Source organism: Thamnophis sirtalis, unplaced genomic scaffold, assembly GCF_051295495.1.
Source record: "Thamnophis sirtalis isolate CommonGarterSnake01/CBP01778 unplaced genomic scaffold, rThaSir2_p1.2 scaffold_2, whole genome shotgun sequence".
Taxonomy (NCBI): domain Eukaryota; kingdom Metazoa; phylum Chordata; class Lepidosauria; order Squamata; family Natricidae; genus Thamnophis; species Thamnophis sirtalis.
In genome coordinates, this window is record NW_028261382.1 from 177,255,704 (window position 1) to 177,268,431 (window position 12,728).

Here is a 12,728-nt window from a genome sequence, read left to right on the forward strand (position 1 = left end):
TTTGTTCATGGAATGACCATTCAGTCTGCCGTGATCTTAGAACTCTCACCAAGAAAAGAGTATGGATTGGAATATAAGACAAGCAAATGATATACTGCCAGAAAAAGCAGAAATATTCTTCAGTGCCCTTAAAGGATTTGGAAGCTCAAATATATTGAACTGCCCAAGAAAAGCTGGATTATTCTGAGTATCATATCTCCATTTGTTCTGGTTTAAACCAACATGAGATTGGCCAACTTAAAACCTTCCCTTCAAAATCTTTAAAAAATTATAACTTTCCATTCTGTAATGTGTATGTTCCCTTAAAAGTAATGTTGTAAAAATATTCTTTGCGAGCGCAGGGCTGACGTTGTGAAGATATGATGTGCGATCTTGGAGCTCCAGGATCGCCGTTGATATCTGTGCCGCTGGACGGTCCTTTTGGACCTAAACCGTCCCGTAGAGATGGTGATAGAGAAGGGCACATCCTGCCGATCCCAGGGACATCCCAAAGTCCCTGGTAGATCCAAGAGAAGCCCTTTTTTCCAGCCACAGAGAAGCAGCCATTGAAGCTGCTGAAAGTTGGGACAGCTCCAGAACAGAAGCAAAGCGGGAAAGAAAGTGTGTCGAATTGGTGAGATAAATTTTATTATTAGAGAAGAAAACACCCCAAAAGATCAAAAGTGAAGTTAAAATTGAAGACAGAAGAGGTTAAGCGGCGAGATTAAGCCTGAGTCAAACTTAGTGTGTTATTTTTTTTCTTTTTAATCCTTTTATTGATAGAATTTTTACAAACGCTTCTTACTTTTTAAACCGGACTGTTTTTTTTCTTCTTCTGCTATTTTTCCTTTTTTAATACCTATCGATTAAAACTTTTTTTTCTTTTTCCTTTTTCAATGCTCTATTGCATTTTCTCTCTAAGAACTTTTCTTTTTCTCCTTAAGCCTGGACTATAAAGAGGGGAGTAAAAGTAGAAGAAAAGAAGTTACACTGCCACTTGGAGGCTTGGAAACATTGTTTTTCTTTTCTTTCTTTGAACATTTGATCTACATTTCAAGGTCTTTGAGTTTGTTTATTGAAAATGATAGCGGGAGGATCACGGATTGTTTATACAGGTGCTCCTCTGGGGTACTATCAGTAGCTGGACTGGAGTGAAAAGAAAGCCTTGACTTGAAAGAGAGAAGATTGCAGTGAATTTGTTTGGAACTTAATAAAAAAAGCTTTATTCTATATAGTGGCAGTGTTTACTATCTGGAGGAATGTTGCAGCACAAAAAAGAAAAGGAAATGACATTACAGATGATTATGCAAGCAATTCAAAAAATACAAGGACAGCATTGAAAAGAGAATGGAGAATATTGAACAAAGAGCAGAAAAAAATAGATGAAAAAATTGAGAATACTTATCAAATGATGATGAAATATGAGGACAGATTTCAAAAAAATTGAACAAAAGATGAACAAAAAGATAAGAAAATTGGTGATATTGACAGCAGATTGAGTGTGGATGGAAAAGACAAGAGTGGAATATTGGAATGGGAGATTGACAGATTAGAATGTTACCAAGAAAGCAATTAGAACACAAATACTACAAATGGCAGGAGATATAAGATTGCACTACTATTGGAAGGATACAGGATGATGTAATGAAATGCTATAATAAAAATTAAGTTAAAGTTAGTTAAACTTAGAATATTACGCATAAATGAAGTAATAATAGTTATAGTCAAATAAATGACTAACAATGATAATAATGTAATATATTACATTGATAATATGAAATTTTATATAAATTGTGAGGACTCGGGAGGACGCACGAAAGTTTTGTAACCAAAGATAAACAATTTCATGTAGACTACAATATAAAGAAGTAACATTATTGGATGGTTTTAGGATGATGTAATGAAACACCATAATATAATTTTATTCTAAATTTAGAATATTTCACATAAAAGGAAGTAATAATAGTTATAGTCAAATAAATGTTTAATAATGATAATAATTTTATACATATATATTAGATTGATGAAATGAGATTCTATATAAATTGTAAGTGAAGACTATGATGAGGAATATTGGACTAAATTCCACACCTGGTTGGGAAAAAAATGAGAAAATACCAATGCAGGAGGAAGTTATTCATAAAATAATGGAATGTGCTGAAATGAGTTAATTGACCTTTGAAATTAGAGACAAGAAGATAAACAATTTTATAAGATGTGGGATTTATTTTATCAATGGTTAGATTAAAAAAATGGAAATGAAAGATACTAGAGAATGTTATTAATACAAGAATAATAGAATGATACTGAATATAACATAAAGATATATTATTATTGAATAGATTGAAGATAAATGTAATGAATATAATATCATAATATAAATGAACCCAATATTTAGTATATCTCGTTTAAAATGAAGGAATAATAGTGGTAGTCAAACAAATGAGGTATAATGATAATAATGTATACAAACATATTCGATTTGATATTATGTGATTCATATAAATTGCAAGTGATGACTATGGAAAGAATGCACAAAAACTTTGTAACCAATCGACACACTGTATGTAATAGAAGATGGTTTTATGTTTTGTTTTATGTCTTGTTTGTCTATGTCTAAAAATAAAAACTTTATATATAGATATAGATATATAGATATATAGATATATATATATTTAAATATATATATATTTAAAGTCACAACCCCTGGTATGCCCAAATATGGGAGGAAGTTCACTGCATATATATATATATATATATATATATATATATATATATATATATATATATATATATATATATATATATATATATATATATATAATAAATATAAGATTTTTACAACCCCTGGTAAGCCCCAATTATGGGAGGAAGCTAACTGCTTCCATCATCTGTCATTCGGCTCGTCACAAGAGTCCATCACGACAGAAACCCAATATTTTTACTGTTGCCTTTGTTATATTTGTGGTTTTTTTTTATTTGTGCTGATAAATAAATAAAGGGAGACTAGTATAGATCTATTTCAAGCTATTTAGCTCTCATCAGCTAGCCATATCCTTACTGGGATTCGAACCTGTGCTCTATTGCCTCCAAGGCAGGGAGTTAACCATTTGAGCTACAGAGAACGACTCCTTTTATCAGCCAGCCAGGGTGGGAGGTATATACTTAAAGTCACAACCCCTGGTATGCCCAAGTGTGGGAGGAAGGTCACACTTCCACTCTCTGTCATTAGGCTCGTCACAAGAGTCCATCCAGACAGAAACCCAATATTTTTTTACTGTTGCCTTTGTTATATTTGTGGTTTTTTTTTATTTGTGCTGATAAATAAATAAAGGGAGACTAGTATAGATCTATTTCAAGCTATTTAGCTCTCATCAGCTAGCCATACCCTTACTGGGATTTGAACCTGGGCTATATTGCATACTAGGCATACTAGGCAGAGATCTTAGCCAAACAATATTCTTTGCAACCTAATGGTACCAGTTATTTATGGTATGTACATGCATAATCCAGACTCTCTTACTGGTAGTCCTCATTTAGCAACCACAATTGATTCCACCATAATAGTCACTAAGTGACATGATTGTTATTTGAAGAGAGAAAGAGGGAGGGAGGGAGGGAGGGAGAGAGAGAGAGAGACTGACTTGTGAAAATTGCTGACTGTTGCCATGTTATTTAGCTAAAGTTCTCCCATGCAACAATGCCATGTGTTGTTCTCAGGTGCAGAACTTTTGGCATAAATGCATTGATTGGAGAAAATAGTTCCCTAGTGAGGCAGTTGCTAAATGAGGACTACTTGTGATTGGGAATGTTACGTATCTTAAATTAGAGTTTATATTATCTAGTGGAAGTCATTAAGGATCTCTGGTATTTCTATGCATACCAAGTAAATAAGATAGGGCAGGTGCATGGCTATAAAATTGTAGTTTTGAGCCCAGAAGCGTCTAGAATAATAAAATAATAATAATACGCAGCTGTATCATATATTGGATTCCAATGTCAGTTATTAGAAGGACTCTTTTTTTCCATAGCAAGGAGGTGGTTGGAGAAAAGGCTTAAATAAAACTGTTTCATCTTCAGTAATATATAATGACTCTGGTATTCAATAGCATGCTGATAAGCAACTCTGAAAGCAAACTTTAATTTATCTCTGTAAAAGATCAATATTCTTTATCAAAATGTAGTTTTAATTAAAAGCCTCATCAGAGTTTAAAATCTCCACATTGATTCTTTTTGTAAAATTGATTTAATGTTAACCTTTTAATTATAATTTTGCACTTGATCTGTGTACCATTTTTGTGAACTGCTTTCAACATCACTTTTAGGAGAAATTTGGGATATCACTTTAAACAATGCATGGTTTTTTGTTTTTTTTTAGGTTTGGGGATATATAAACTAGGGATATGCATAAAATAAAAATACACAGCCCAGTGTCTTCCCCATTGTGTTCCTACTTACTGTCTTATAATCTCCTCCTCTCATTCTTTCTGCTCTGTGAGCAAGGCTTATTTTATTTCACTTTTTAATTATTTCATTATATTTATTTTAATCCTGCTTCCATTAGTTTTATGAATAAAAATGTTAGTTAGCAGTTCAACTTATATACCGCTTCCTAGGGCTTTCAGCCCTCTCTAAGCGGTTTACAGAATCAGCATATATTGCCCCCAACAACAATCCGGGTCCTCATTTTACCCACCTCGGAAGGATGGAAGGCTGAGTCAACCCTGAGCCGGTGAGATTTGAACAGCCGAACTGCAGAACTGCAGTCAGCTGAAGTAGCCTGCAGTGCTGCGTTTAACCACTGCGCCACCTCGGCTGTGGTGGCGAACATTTACAATACTGCCTCTTCCTCCTATTTTCCCCACAGTAACAATTCTGTGAGGTGAATTGGGCTGAGAGAGAATGACTGGTATAAGTCACCCAGCCAGCTTTCATACCTACGGTGGGACTAGAACTCATACTTCCCTGGCTTCTAATTTCTTCTCCCCCTTGCAGAGAGGAGGGAAACACAAGAGAGTAAGCAAGCATACAACGTGCAACACAGGTCAAAAGTAATGTGGTGGCAATGGCAGCCTTAAGCACGCTCAGCTAAAAGCTGGTGTGTTCCCCATTGTGTGCCTTGTTACTCTCGTGTAATCCCTTTTTCTCCAATTTCTCTGCTCTGCAAAGGAGAAGGGGGGGGAAGAAATCAGGGCAATTAGTATTGTGCGTAATGGTGAACACATGACTGGGGACCATGTAACTGAGGGATAGCACCATTATAATTCTGAATGGTTTCTGAAAGAAGCAGTTGGTAAGTGGGGGCTTCCGGGATTATTGTACCCTGTTCCCCTGAAAATAAGCCCAATCGGCCTTTTGAGTTCATGCGCTAAAATAAGCCCTCCCCCAAAATAAGCCCTCCCCAAAAATATTGCAATACAGCAGCAGCTATGAGGTGACCACTCTCACCATCTCCTGCACCTCAAAAATAATAAGACCTCCCCGAAAATAAGGCCAAGCGTCTTATTTCGGGGGTCAAAAGAAAATAAGACCCTGTCTTATTTTTGGAGAAAACACAGTATGCAGTCATGAAAGGCATTTTTGGATCAGGAAATCCTGCAGTCCTACCCATCAGTTATTGCCTTACTATAAATAGGATTTTATGATTATGTCACAAAAGAACAATTTACACTCGAATTGCTTGCTGTTTACAATTTGGAAATATATTTTGCTGCTGTGCATGTTTATCCGGGAGGCACAGAACCACAGAGGACAGATGGCCCTCTCATGTCCATCTGTATGGAGTAGAACATTTTTCCACATTTTTATCGCTCTGCGTTAGTGATCAATGCTGGGGTGGATGTTAAGTATTGCTCTGTGGTGGAATATCTGTGTTTACATGGCAACGCGGATATAAATTATTTGCATGAGGAGAGATGGTTGTTTAAATAGCTAGATTGCTTTCGGCAGATGCGTATCCTCTCAAAAGAGCTGTAACTTTTCTGTTTTCCCATGGTTTCATTTGCAAGGGGGATTCTACGGTGGTGGGAACGAGCCGGCTCAGGGATTTGTATGAAAAATTTGAAGAAGAGCTAGGAAAACGTCAGGCAAAGGCCAAAGCTGCCAGGCCTCCGTGGGAGCCACCGAAAACCAAACTGGATGAAGACGTAGGTGAGTGTCTGATGGGCAAGGCCTATATGTTGCAAGATGATACTTTTCACTTTCTTGAAGGGGTAACCAAATTCAGCTTTCTTGAAGGCCTTGAACCCTGCATTCAGTTCAGTTCTTCAACCTTTTCCTCTGTTGTGGGAAGCTGGGATAAGATAAGAAAGGCTATCATGCCATCATCATCATCATCATCCCTGAAGATGTTTTGCTTCTTAGATGAGAAGCGAAATGTCTTCAAAGAAAAGTTCAGTTGCCTCTTGAAAAAGCACCTTTGGGGCAATCGTGATCTTGGATGATTGAGAACCTCCATAGGCAACATCATCATCTTTATTGTTGGGTGAGATAATCTGCCAGTTTGGGGTTTAGTATCATCAATATGCTGATGATACTCAATTATATTCTTTTTATCTGATCTGGCCAAGATGTGCAGTCAAAGTCCTATCTCAGGATCTGGAGTCTAGAGGGGGAAAAAAAACTTCAACTTAATCCTATCCAACTGAGTGGCTGTGGTCATTTGAGCCTCCATAACCAGAATTTCTTGGAATTTTAGCTGCACTTCCCAATTCAAGAATGGTGCGTAATTCTTAGATCAGTGTTTCTCAACCTTGGGGACTTTAAGTCCTGTGGACTTCAACTCCCAGAATTCCCCAGCCAGCTGGCTGGGGAATTCTGGGAGTTGAAGTCCACAGGACTTAAAGTCCCCAAGGTTGAGAAACACTGTCTTAGATTCATAGCTCCTGTTGGGAGAATAGGTGGTAACGATGACGAGAAAGGCCTTTGCATAATTCTATCTTCTGTGTTGGTTGAGCGAGATCAGAATCCTATAAGACAGTCACTCATGTCCTCATCGCAACATGGCTCAACTATTGCAGCATGCTCTACGTGGCGTTCCCTTGAAGGCCATGGAAGTTTCAACTGATTCAGAATGTCATGGTGCAGACATGTAACACCTCTGCTTTATAGCAGTAAGTATATACCGCTTCAAAGTGCAGCCCTCTTTAAGTGGTTTAAAGAATCAGCATATTGCCCCCAACAACAATCCGGGTCCTCATTTTACCCACCTTGGAAGGATGGAAGGCTGAGTCAACCTTGAGCCTAGTGAGATTTGAACTGCCGAATTGCAGTCAGCCAGGAGTCAGCAGAAATGGCCTGCAGTACTGCATTCTAACCACTGCGCCACCACGACTCATTTATGAGATTCACTGGTTGCTGGTAGGCTTCTGGGCGCAATTCAAGGTGCTAGAGAGACTACATGGCCCTACGTGGCATTATCCTGAGGTTCCTCGGTGGTTGCCCCGACCCAATGGAACGATCTCCCCGTGGAGCTTCGTACCCTCACCACCCTCCAGACCTTCCGCACAGCCCTTAGAATCTGGCTATCCCGTCAGGCCTGGGGCTAAAGATTGTGTCCCGCCCGAATGGTATGAATGTTGCGTTTTAATTATGTACTGTCTATTTGTAAAAGTCTGTTTCCCCCTTCCTTTTTGATTGTGAGCCGCCTTGAGTCCCCCCAGGGAAAAGGGCGGCATACAAATAAACACAAATTCAAAAATTCAAATTCAAAATTCCAGTTATCTCCCATGGTTTCTGCCCAATTGGTAGAAGATGGTAGAGTTGGCACCCTTAACAATGTGTGCGTTCTCTGTCACACAATGAAATCCTTCCTGAGAACTGTGGTGGTTGTCCCAACAACCCTTGTGGTTGCCTTGATCTAGGAAGGATGGGACTCTCCTTACTGGATCAACTTTTGAGTGATCATATGAGACACCTTGGTTATTCCTGTCTTATTGTGCATTTCATTTTTTTTCTTTTAATGAGAGTTTCCCAGCTCCATCCGAGTCAGGGGCAGTCAAAGTTAGTAAACAAATAAACAGGTGGTGGGTGAGTTGTGTTGATTTGAAGAAAGCCCTTATTGAGGGCGCAGTGGTTAGAGTGCAGCACTGCAGGCCACTTCAGCTGACTGCTATCTGCAGTTCGGCGGTTCAAATCTCACCGGCTCAAGGTTGACTCAGCCTTCCATCCTTCCGAGGTGGGTGAAATGAGGACCCGGATTGTTGTTGGGGGTGATATGCTGACTCTGTAAACCGCTTAGAGAGGGCTGAAAGCCCTATGAAGCGCTATATAAGTCTAACTGCTATTGCTATTGCCTCTTCAGTGTCTCTCCACCTCTGGAACGAAAGGCCATTGGTTGACCTCTGGCTCAGGTAAGACTTCCAAGGACACACACGAGGAGGCAGTTTCCTTCATCTCCTCTTTTCTTTTGTCTCTCTCGATGACTTCAGGGAGCTCCAGTGATTCCGAGTGTGACTCGGAAGAGGACAGCTGTTCCAGCAGTTCCGACTCAGAGGTCTTCGATGTCATTGCTGAAATTAAACGGAAGAAGGCCCACCCGGATCGCCTGCATGAAGAGCTGTGGTACAACGATCCCGGACAGGTACGGCTCCACTCGAGGAAAGAAGAAGCAGAAGGCTGTTTCCCAGGCCGTTATGAGCGAGATTTATTTTGCTACGTTGGTTTCAGCCCCTCCAAGCATTTATCTATCTATCTATCTATCTATCTATCTATCTATCTATCTATCTATCTATCTATCTATCTATCTATCTATCTATCTATCTATCTATCTATCTATCTATCTATCTATCCTATTTATCATCTATCTATCTATCTATCTCTATCTATCTATCTATCAATCTATCTATCTATCAATCTATCTTTTTATTTATTTATTTATTTATTTATTTTTTGCTTAGCTGGCTCTGCACTCGACTTACAGTAGTTCATTTAGCGACCGTTTGAATTTATAATGGCACTGGGGGAAAAAAACTACGACCATTTTTCACACTTAACGACTATTTCAGCACCCCCATGATGACGTGATCAAATTTCAGTCACCTGGCAGCTGACTCATATTTATGACCGTTACAGTGTCCTGAGGTCACGCAATTCTCTTTTGCGACCTTCTGACAAGCAAAAGCAACAGGGAAGCTAGATTCACTTAACAACATTGTTACTGACATCTGCGGTGATTCACAAGTCGTAAAATGGAGCAAAACATACTTAACAAGTGTCTCACTTAGCGTTAGAAATGTTGGGCTCCCTTGTGGTCGTAAGTTGAGGACTACCTGTACTTAACTGTGGGCATAGAGGAGAATTGTCTCACTTATCAAGATGAGGCAGTATTAAGAATTTCAGGCTCGGCTGGCCTGATAAATTGACCACTCGGGTACAAAATCAGCCTTGGCTTCACTGAAAGGCAGATGATTTGCTTGTTCGCTTATTTAAATAATTTCCTGCCTTTTTTCTTTCAGTGAATAATAAGCAAACCATCTGCCTTTCCGTAAAGCAAATAGACTTCCAATCATCTTCCTAGGAATCGGGACTCTTTAGTGGGGCTTCTTCAGAGAAAATTTGCAGCTTTCCTTGCCGTCTTCCCTGTTGTCTTTGCTCGTGGGAATCACGTGACTGTTGTTTGCTGTGATGTACTTGTGAACTGGGCCTTTGAGTTCCCGAATTGTGATCATGGAGATCCTGTAACTGCCACAACTTTTAGTCCAGCCGTAAGTACCCTCGTTCAGCGCTGTTGTAATTTTGAACAGTCGCTGAATCATGGTCGTAACTGGAGGACTATCTAGGACAGGGGTGTCAAACCCAACGCCTACGGGTTGCATCTGGCCCGCAGGGTGCTTAGATCTGGCCCGCGGGCCTGCCCTGGAAACAGTGAAGGACCAATCCACAGTGCCTCTGCCAATGAAAACGGAGCTCGGGAGGGCATTAGCGGCCCTCCCAGGCTCCATTTTCAGATGTGACGGCCTCCTGCAACCTTCCGCCAGTGAAAATGGAGCATGGGAGGGGCTCCATTTTCACTGGCGGAAGGTTGCAGGAGGCCATCGCACCCGAAAACGGAGCCTCGAGTGATGTCGAGCTGGCCACGCCCACCCTGGCGACGCCCCCTTGCCCCCAAGGTCAAACAACCCTGCCGAGGACCTCAGTGGAACCGAGTTTGACACCCCTGATCTAGGATTAGAAATTAAGCCCAAGGAACCAAAGAGGTTCAAGTGTTAGACATGATCGCCAACGGAAAACCTGAGAGTGGCAGATGTCAAAGAGGAAGAGATCAGAAAAGTTTTTACAACAATTCAGTGTTCAATTCAGTAGTTTTCAGGAGTATTTCGGCCTATGTTCTTTTTTCCTTATGCTCATTTTCCATTCATTTTTTGGGGAGGTCAACCATCCAAATTCACAGACCCCTAAAATTTAAAATGGACCCCCAAATTTCAAAATCCTTATTTTACAAGAACAAAATTGAAACTGAAATGTAGCATATTTTTTTGCCAATGTGCATGTTTACTTACAACTGATGTCCAGAGTTGTAAGATTAAAGATTAATCTTTAATTAATCTTTTAATCTTTAAAGATTAAAAGTATGACCGCAGTGACTTCCTCCTCTAGTTCCTTTTTTTTTCCTGTTAATTTTTTTTCTCCCATTTTTGTTTTCTTATATTTTCAAACCCCCAACCCCCAAATTGGTCATTAAATCTAAATGGAACTTCTCAATTTAAATGAAAATGAATGTCCTTGGCTTCTCTAAAAGCAAATTATGTAGAACGAGTCTGTTTATCTTAAAATCCCAAGATGGTTAACGCTGCGCTAATCTGGAGAAGACAATGGTTGCCGTCAAACAAGAGCTAATAAGTAAATTGCGCTAACTATCATTTTTCATTGGGTTGCATCCATGTATCAAAGCATCTCGATGTATTGTATATTGCTTTCCTTTAATTTAAAACAAACGCATCGTAGGATGGAAAGCACTTAAAATTGTTGGCTTTTGTGTCCTAAACTCAGCTTTGCAAATAATAGGGCTGCAGTCTGTGGACGTAAATTTCGAAAGATCAGCCATATTGAGGAGAAATCATAGGTTTACTTACTCCTCTGATATAAAAGAAGCAATTTGAGCATCTTGCCACTCCCCCCCCCTTTTCCATTCTGAGAGCATCTTCTGAATTACTCTTGACACCTTGAGTAAGACTTGAAGTATGGCATTCAATAGACCGAGTTTAATTTTGAACACTATTATTTTGTTATAATTTTGCCTATGTTCTTATAGGGTTGAAGGAAATTGAAATATGTCCAGAGAACAAATACTAAACTGTATCCCAAAACACTAGCTTCCAGCGATGTTTTTATAAGAATCATATGCTTCTTGAGCTATCTTTTTCTTTCCATAATAGTGTTCCTTTGTGGACCATTAAGCTATTGTTCGCAGAAACTTCAAATGTGCTACAGTGCTCCCTCCCCCCCCCCATCTATCTATCTATCTATCTATCTATCTATCTATCTATCTATCTATCTATCTATCTATTTATCATCTATCATCTATCTATATCTATCTCTATCTATCTATCTATCTATCTATCTATCTATCTATCTATCTATCTATCTATTTATCATCTATCATCTATCTATATCTATCTATCTATCTCTATCTATCTATCTATCTATCGATCGATCTATTTATCTATCTATCTATCTCTATCTATCTATCTATCTATCTATCTATCTATCTATCTATCTATCTATTTATGCAGGTCTTGGCGTATTTGGGTCTTTTCCCATGTAAGATTGAGAGTATCTTGGCAACGTTTCGACGAGGTCCCACTCGCCATCTTCAGGCTGGTGCCTTCGGCTTTGTGCTTGTGCAAGCAAAGCGTGATCAGAGCTGCCATCCCAGCATGGCTTTTTTGGCAGCTTCCAAACTGAGTCTTCGGGAGTCGGCGCTCTGGGCGTATGCTCTATGGTTGTGGGATGGCTGTCGGCAGAGCGTACAACCATAGAGAGTATGTCCAGAGTGACCACTGCCAGAGGACTCGGTTTGGAAGCCGCAGAAAAAGCCATGCTGGGATGGCGGTGGCGGTGGCAGCGAAGGTGCCCTGGCTCTGCAGGGAGAGCTAGGCCAGGGCATCGTGAGGCTGGGAGGTGCGAGAGCAGAACAGCCGCTCGCGCAATCCCCCTCCCCAGTCGCGCAGAGCGCCATTCACTGGCATTTTGAAGGCACCAAGCCGCGGGAGTTGGGTGGCGGCGAACAGGCGCTCACGCGGCTTGGAAATACCCTTAGGTCAGTGAATGGCGCTGTGCCTGGCTGGAAAGGAGGTTTGCCGGGTGGCTGCTCGTGAGCGTGGTCGCTTCATGGCTGTTGTGTTGCGCTGCTGCGACAGCGCAACACAGCCATGCGCCCCTGAGGCTGTGCCCGGCTCTTTGGGAGCCCGCCTGCAAGAGAGCAGCCGCCTGGTAACCCCAAAACAATAAGCCCTCCCCTCATATCAAGGCCCAAGCCATATTTTGTGTGTAAAAAGAAAATAAGACCCTGTCTTATTTTCGGAGGTATGTATTGAATCTAGAATTATGGTTGTAAGTCATGCTGGACATTAAGAGGGTCACTATGTGGCATGCCTCATTTTATAATCATTTTTGTAGTGGTCTTTAACTGAATTATCCCAGTCATTAAGTGAATGCTGTGGTTGTTAAGCACCTTTTACCAGTAAGAACCATCATACAGAATGATCACATGGCTGCAAAAGTCACATGACAGCAGAAGGTGGTAAATG

General features: G+C 40.2%; 1 protein-coding gene across 2 annotated transcripts in view; it reads left to right on the forward strand.

Moving 5' to 3' along the window:
• DROSHA (drosha ribonuclease III) overlaps nt 1-12,728 on the forward strand; it is a 109,493-nt gene that overhangs the window by 6,341 nt on the left and 90,424 nt on the right. For both annotated transcript variants that reach the window (XM_087707587.1, XM_087707589.1), the window contains exons 5-6: nt 5,988-6,129; nt 8,409-8,560. In XM_087707587.1, the coding sequence (XP_087563713.1) occupies nt 5,988-6,129; nt 8,409-8,560 (294 nt within the window). The remainder of the gene's footprint in view (nt 1-5,987; nt 6,130-8,408; nt 8,561-12,728) is intronic.